This window comes from Sinocyclocheilus rhinocerous, unplaced genomic scaffold (genome assembly GCF_001515625.1).
Source record: "Sinocyclocheilus rhinocerous isolate Xijiao unplaced genomic scaffold, SAMN03320098_v1.1 scaffold1112, whole genome shotgun sequence".
Classification (NCBI taxonomy): Eukaryota; Metazoa; Chordata; class Actinopteri; order Cypriniformes; family Cyprinidae; genus Sinocyclocheilus; species Sinocyclocheilus rhinocerous.
In genome coordinates this window covers 460,649-468,479 of record NW_015657961.1, presented here as the reverse complement: position 1 = coordinate 468,479, position 7,831 = coordinate 460,649, and the positions used below count along the sequence as shown (strand labels likewise).

General features: G+C 38.0%; 3 protein-coding genes across 3 annotated transcripts in view; 2 read left to right on the top strand and 1 right to left on the bottom strand.

Moving 5' to 3' along the window:
• Nucleotides 1-6,361, top strand: part of slco5a1a (solute carrier organic anion transporter family member 5A1a) — a 14,410-nt gene extending 8,049 nt beyond the window's left edge. Inside the window, exons 5-10 of the mRNA XM_016529886.1 lie at nt 776-940; nt 1,031-1,229; nt 1,319-1,478; nt 3,949-4,184; nt 4,263-4,327; nt 5,510-6,361. Of these exons, the coding sequence (XP_016385372.1) occupies nt 776-940; nt 1,031-1,229; nt 1,319-1,478; nt 3,949-4,184; nt 4,263-4,327; nt 5,510-5,961 (1,277 nt within the window). The 3' untranslated portion in view covers nt 5,962-6,361. The remainder of the gene's footprint in view (nt 1-775; nt 941-1,030; nt 1,230-1,318; nt 1,479-3,948; nt 4,185-4,262; nt 4,328-5,509) is intronic.
• LOC107721741 (tripartite motif-containing protein 16-like) overlaps nt 1-7,831 on the bottom strand; it is a 258,890-nt gene that overhangs the window by 181,986 nt on the left and 69,073 nt on the right. The gene's annotated exons all lie outside the window — the stretch shown is intronic.
• Nucleotides 6,716-7,831, top strand: part of LOC107721733 (nucleolar GTP-binding protein 1-like) — a 12,609-nt gene continuing 11,493 nt past the window's right edge. The window contains exons 1-2 of the mRNA XM_016529890.1: nt 6,716-6,837; nt 7,487-7,657. Coding sequence (XP_016385376.1) covers nt 6,721-6,837; nt 7,487-7,657 — 288 coding nt within the window. The 5' untranslated portion in view covers nt 6,716-6,720. The remainder of the gene's footprint in view (nt 6,838-7,486; nt 7,658-7,831) is intronic.

Sequence of the window (7,831 nt, the reverse complement as noted above, 5' to 3'; positions counted from 1 at the left end):
ACTAGAAATCAGTGGTTAAGTTGTATTTACAACACTGTTCCAGAACAGTTCAACCCAAATGCAGACATGGTTTTATGTTTACGCGGCGCGATGCAACGCAATGCGTAAAAAGACAGTATAAGTCATTATAATCCATAATTATGTCCCCACTGGATGCAATGAATGCCTCGTTTATAATGGGTTTTTATTGGTTTTGTCTCGTCGCACCGGGACAATGCATCACAGTTTGGTAAGGTGCGTAACATTTCCGTCACATGCTTGAGGTATTCGGCCAATCACAACGCATTGGATAGCTGGCCAATCAGAGCACACCTCGCTTTTTCAGACCGATGAGCTTTGTAAAAATCGACGTGTTTCAGAAGGCGGGGCATAGAGGAGAAACAATAATGTACAGTATGTGGAAAATAATGTTTTTTGAACCTTAAACCGCATAAACACATTTCATTACACCAAATACACCAAATAATGTTCTTTTTAGCAACATCATACGACCCCTTTAACTTGACTTTTATTTCAGTTTTATTAACTTCAGTTACTTCAGATTACTTATTTTACTTCAATTATATTTAGATATTTAATTTTTTATATCAAATATGTATATTTTATGTTATTTCAGCTTTATTTCAGTTAACGAATATAGTTTTAGTTAACAGTAACAACACAGATTTTTAGTATGAGCATATTTTGGATGTGCTCATACCAAAATTCAAATTTTAAATTCAAATTATAAATCTGTGTTGTTTCTCTCTCTCTGTCTGTTTCTGTCTCTCTCCAGATTTGCCAAAAGCAGCAGTGCGTATATTGAGCAACGTGACGTTTTTATTCGTGAGTTTGTCATATACGGCGGAATGTGCCATTGTCACAGCCTTCATCACTTTCATTCCCAAATTTATTGAATCTCAATTTGGTGTTCCAGCATCTAATGCCAGTATATACACAGGTACAACACAAACACACACACACAAACATGTGTCGATCTGATCTCAGTACTCACTATGGGTGTCTATTAATTGTGCATTTGTGTGTGCAGGTCTGATCATCGTACCCAGTGCAGGTGTCGGTATTGTTTTAGGTGGGTACATCATTAAGAAACTGAAGCTGGGTGAAAGAGAAGCAGCAAAGCTGGCCATGATCTGCAGCGGCGTGTCTTTGCTATGCTTTTCCACTCTCTTCATTGTCGGCTGTGAGAGCATCAACCTCGGTGGAATCAATATCCCTTACACCACCGGGTAATGGAGTAAAACCCTCTAGACATGCACATAAATATCACCTGCAAACATGAGCTGCACTGAATGATGTTCGATCTGTTTTTTTGCAGGCCAACGCTGACTCTGTCTCACCGAAACCTGACAGGAAGCTGTAACGTCAACTGTGGCTGTAGGATTCATGAGTATGCACCTGTCTGTGGCTCTGATGGCATCACTTACTTTAACCCGTGTCTGGCTGGCTGCAGCAACATCGCCAACCAAACCTCAGGAGTGAGTCATTTTTAACCAAGGGTTTTTAAAACAAAGGCTGTAGTCAATTGAAATGTAGATCAAGAATGAATTCATGGCTTGACAAAACCATGTTGGGGTTTATTTTGCTGTATTGTCTAAATGATTGCATGTTCTCTGACTTTAAAATGAATGCTGTTTAACTTTTAAAAATAATTTAATCATTATTTTTTGTAAAGGAATCCTAATGTTACATTATGTTGCTAAAGGGGCCAGGGACCCCTTTAGAGTAGAGAAAACTTTCTAAGGACCCTCTCATAACTATAACAGTGATTAAGCACAATTTGTACTCTTAGATGCAATCGGAACCTTTTTTTTCTGATTCCCTTTTTTCTGTTTTCATCTTGGACTTTGTTTAAATGGTTAATTAAGCTGTTGTAAACAAAACATTTACATTTATTCATTTGGCTGACGCTTTTATCCAAAGCGACTTACAGTTGAGGAATACAACAAGCGATGTAGCATAAGATGGCAAAAAACACGAGAAGTGCCCGTTATACATCACTCAAAATGCTAGGCCAGGAGGATAATAAGAGAACAGAAAAAGTGAAGGCATGGCATTTTTATTATTGTTATTATTATTATTGGAGGCAGTTAGATGCTCACAGAACAGATTAATTTTCAGTGAAGATTGTGAGGGATTCGGCTGTTCGGCTGGAGTTAGGTAGGTCATTCCACCAACAGGGTATGGTGAAAGAAAACATCCTTGAGACTGATTTTGTGCCTCCCTGCGATGGGACCACGAGCCACCACTCATTTACCGACCGCAGGCTTCTGGAGGGGATGTAGATGCATAAGAGAGAGCGGAGGTAGGAGGGTGCGGAGCCTGTGGCAGTTCTGTAGGCAAGCACCAATGTCTTGAACTTGATGAGACCCGCGACTGGAAGCCAGTGCAGAGAGATGAGAAGTGGTTTGACGTGGGCTCATCTCTTGGGCTCATTGAATACAAGACGTGCTGCTGCATTCTGAATCATTTGCAGAGGTCTGATTGCACATGTTGGAAGTCCAGCCAGAAGAGCATTGCAATAGTCCAACCTAGAAATGACAAGGGCCTGGACAAGAAGCTGTGTTGCATGCTCTGTTAGGAAGGGTCTGATTTTCCTGATGGTGTGTAGTGCAAACCCGCATGATCGTGCTGTTTTTGCAATGTGATCTTTAAAGGTCAGCTGATCATCAAGGATCACCCCAAGATTCCTGGCCGAACTCGATGGGATTATCGTTGATGAGCCCAGTTGGATGGTAAACTGGTGCTGTACTGATGGGGTAGCTGGGAAGATGAGAAGAAAGCATGTATTAAAAGTTTAACAAAAATTTTATTTTTAGGGTTATATTAAATTCATTTTATTTTTCTCAAATTCCATTTTATTGTTCCCAAATGGTTTGTGTACCTTCTGGTCATTTAATTTTCTACTCAAAAAGAAATAAATAGAACGGTTTGATTTTGAAGGAAATCAAACCGAGAGAACGGTTTGATTATGTGGGCGCGGCCCTGCTGATTTTAGCCCACTCATTTTATTCTAGGCCTAAGAAAAACCTCACAGGTAACATATTTTCATTCGCTATTACAAACAAAAACAATTGAAGCTATACATCTCGTATAGAGTGCAACTAGTAGACTACTGCACTTCTCCGGTCGGCGGAGGTGCTGGCGCGATCCTGATAAGAAGATGGGGGTCAAAAGGGGCGTTTCAGGGCCGCCCACACATTCGAAAACAAATATTAAAGCATAATCTATTTTTTTACCCATGAACAAAAATACGAAAAATCTAGCTTAATTTTTGTTTTTCCGTTTCTTGAACAAAAAAAACGAAAATGAAACCATTTCTCTTTATTACTTTTTAAGTAGAAAATCAAATGACCAGAAGGTACATGGACCCCAAATTCAGCGTTTTCGGTTTTAATTTTTCTGGATTAAATTTTAAAGGTTTAAATCAATTTTAATAATTAAAAATCATGCCTAAACAATGTAATTCATACAACTTAATAATCTATTTATATTTTTAAAATCTTAGGACCCTATCAAATGTTTTTATTTTTTTAAATTTTTTATTCTGTTTGTTTTAATTTTTCTGAATTTATGATTTAATGCAAGTTCATTATCAAAAGTGGTAGTTTGAACAATTCCTTTTATTTTTAGGCAAACAAAGTGCCATTTTATTCATCCAAGATTTGCCAAATTCCATGACATTCCACGTTATACAGCATAACGCATAATACAGTAAATAAAATTTTTATGACTAAATTCCGCAATTCAGTACACATTTTCCTTATTGCGAAAATCAAAGGTCCTAAATTAATTTTCAGACACCTGGCTTTGAGTCGTGGATCCCAGACCCCACTTTGATGGTAGCCTAAATATTTATATGAAAAAAATTGTTGTCGAGACTTTGTGTCTGTCAGTATAGTTGACATTTTTCATGTGTATCGTAATGTATGTATTTCTCCTTCTCAGATCAGAAACTATTCGGACTGCGCATGCGTTCAGAGCAGACAGGTGATCACTCCGTCGGGAGGAAACCACGAGCTGCAGGTGGTGATTGTGAAGACGTACCTGAACGAGAACGGTTACGCACTTGCAGGAAAGTGTGAGCGCACATGTGGAACCCTCATCACCTTCCTCATCTTTCTCTTCATCGTCACTCTCATAACCGCCTGTGGTCAGCCGTCCGTCATCATCGTTACGCTCAGGTCTGCCTCTCTCCATGTACTCCGCTATCATCTCTTTTTGCCTCTTTGTTTTGCTCATCCCGATTATTTCCTGAGCAGGTCAGTGGAGGAAGAGGACAGGCCGTTTGCTCTGGGAATGCAGTTTGTTCTTCTCAGGACTCTTGGTAGGATTGGACAGATTTAATTGAATTTATCTTTTTTTTTTTTTTTTTGACCGTCCACTAAAGCTGGACAAATTGAATATCGAATAATATTCATCATATGTTCAGGATAGTTTTGCTGACAATATTAAACTTTAAGAATTAAGCTTGATTTTAATGCTCTTTTTATTTGGCCTTTCCATTTCCCGAAGACCATATCAGTAGACTTTTTGGCTCACGACTTAGAAGAATATTAAGACCAAGATGTTATAATAGCATCTATGAATTAACCTTCATTAGTAAAAATGGCTTTGGAGTTTGAAGGAAGTTTAATTTCCGTGAATCAGTTCAAACTGTCTGATTCAGTCATTGAAAATTCTGATTTAATGATTTTCTGATGAATGATTCATATGCACCTTCACTCAATAGTGTTCAGTGAAATCTCACAGTGGCATTTTCATATATCAAAATGTTAATGACGTATTTGTCTTCAATGGCTGTTTGGTCAAAATGACTTCCTCTAACCAAAATGAAGCCTTTTTAAAGCCATTTTAGAGCAAGTACAATGATACTGAAAAGTTTGGTGTCGGTAAGATCTTTAATGTCTCTTATGCTCAACAAGGCTGTATTTATTTGATCAAAAATACAGCAAAACAGTAATATTTTTAAATACTATCACAGTTTAAAATAGCTTCACTATTGTAATATATTTTAAATTGTAATATATTTCTGTGATGGCAAGACCGAATTTTCCTTCACAAATCTTTCTAATTTACTGATTTGGGTGCTCAATAAACATTTTTTATCATTACCAACAGTTGTTCTGCTTTTGTAGAAACATTTTTTTCTAGGATTTTGTTGGTGAATAGAAAGTTAAAAAGAGCAGCATTTATTTAAAATATAAATCTTTTGTAACATTATAAATGTCATTATTCACAATTTTGATCAATTTAATGTGTCCTTGCTGAATAAAAGTATTAATTTCTTAAAAAAATAAATTTAAAAAACTTACAGAGCCCAAACTTTTGAACGGTAGTATATGTAAAAATCAAGACATAAATATTATTTGAAAGGCTGAAAATATCTTGAATTTTTTTTCGCCCCACCCTACTGTCAACTACCACAGTGTTTTAATCAGTGGATTGCTAAATGAATGAATATTCAAACAGTTTTTTATATATTTTCTTTTTCTTTCTGCCTCTTCAGCCTACATCCCCACTCCTATCTATTTTGGAGCTGTGATTGACACCACCTGTATGCTGTGGCAGCAGGATTGTGGTTTCCATGGGTCGTGCTGGGAGTACGATGTCACTTCCCTCCGCTTTGTTTACTTTGGGCTGGCAGCGAGCTTGAAGTTCCTGGGCTTCCTGTTCATTTTCCTTACCTGGTATTCGCTGAAGCGGTGCGAGGAGCAGACACACACACACACACACACGCTTTCCCCGCTGGACACGGTGAGCCACCTCATCTGTCACGCAGGAGGTCACAAAGGCCACGCCCGCACACGCTCCTGTCCTGTCTTCCTGCCACGCCTGCCTGAACACTCCCATGCTGCCATGCCAACTGGACACGCCCTTAGCCGTGGTAACAGTTGCCCTGGCAATGGCCTGAAAGCAATAACTCCACCCATACGGTCACTTGAAAAAGTGGCGGTGTGAGGATTGCAGCCATGCACACACATATATACACACACACACACACACACATACTTGCTCATACACATGCATGCAAACATCATACAATTATGAGGGCCGATTATGTAAATGGAAACGTACCACACCGCTTATAGCCATTGCTGGTGCCTTTTTTTTTTAAACACACACACACTTCAAAGACACATTATCACAGGATTTGTGTAAAGCACTGATTAGTAATAAAACTTTTTTGACACAATACCTCAGCAGGACGAATACCTCATCACATACAAATGCAGACATGCTCGAACACATATAACATGGTCATCTCATCTAGTTACCTACAGTATAGTGTTAGTTGTGCACATACTCTTGCTTCTCCTGTACAGCCATTCATTTTTCAACAGTGAAGGGAAAGAGACTGCAAACTGCACTGAAACCAGGGTCAGGCTATAGAACCAAACGTGCAATTAATGTCGTTTAAAATTTAGTATTTAGTGTCATGTCCAGAATCTGGAAATATCTGGTTTCTCATGCAACATTTCTCTGAAATCACTTTATAACATGTTTGAATAATTCGACAACCAGAACATCTATTTTTAAGTTTTATAATTTAATTCCTAAGAAACTTCTTTTTGTAAAATGTTTTACCCAAAAACTGCACTTGTGTTATCTTTAAAATGAGTGCGACTTGGTTCTGCAGTTCCAGTGGTCTGTGTGGCTCCTCCCTCCGCTAGGTGACGCTGTGAACTCGTCAGCGCGGGACCACGTGTGTTGCTTTTCATGACATGCGTCCGCTACGTGTTTCGGCCCTTCCGTGTGCTCTGTAGAGGAGTCGCGTGCGCCGCAATCATGGCTCTGTACAACTTTAAAAAGATTATGGTGGTTCCCACCGCTAAGGTAGGAAAATGACACCGTGTTTTTACTCACATATGCGGGGTTAAATGTTATAGAAAGTATTGTGGGTGTTTGTGTTAATAACGGACATTGACAGTATGTTGCTTGTGTTGTACACACGTGCGCGCGGTGTTGAGCCATTTAACGTTTCATGTGTTTAATTGTATTTATTCACTTAACATTCAACATGTTTTTACTGGCGTCATATGTTAAAATGAAGAATGAGTAGTAATGGGCTTAAAACACCTGAAGAGGGATGAAGATCTTGTTAAGATATTTTGATTAATTGATTAATTTTATATCATTGTTCCAGGATCTCATGATCATGGAAAACCTTGAAATTTAATAATTCTTTCATAATTTCCTTTCCATTCATGGGAAATGCAGATACAGTAGAAATTCAGAGAATATACGTTTTTCTAGTTGCACTTCACTGTCTAAAATTGAAAAAGCATTTAATATTATGTTTATTATATAAATATTATATAAAAGTAATCATTAATGCTGGAATAATCATAATAAAGTCATGGAAAGTAATTTTCTCCACATATCTGTGAACCCTGGTGTTTATCAGTATGGTAATTTGAATTTTTTTTTATTGTTAAAAAAATCAAACACAAGTTTATTTATCTGTCTGATTTTCTTCCTGCAGGATTTCATAGATCTGACTTTATCCAAAACCCAGCGAAAAACTCCCACTGTTATACACAAACACTACCAGATCCACCGAATAAGACATTTCTATATGCGCAAAATCAAATTCACCCAGCAGAACTACCATGATCGACTGTCACAGATCCTCACCGACTTTCCCAAACTGGACGTAAGTATCACACTAACTTCACAACACGCATAGGACAAAGGTTATGTGTGTTGATCCTTCTTAAAGGGTTAGTTCACCCAAAAATGAAAATTAGGCTGTGTTTTACTCACCCCCGAGGCATCCTAGGTGTATATGACTTTCTTCTTTCAGACGAATCCAGTCGGAGTTATATTA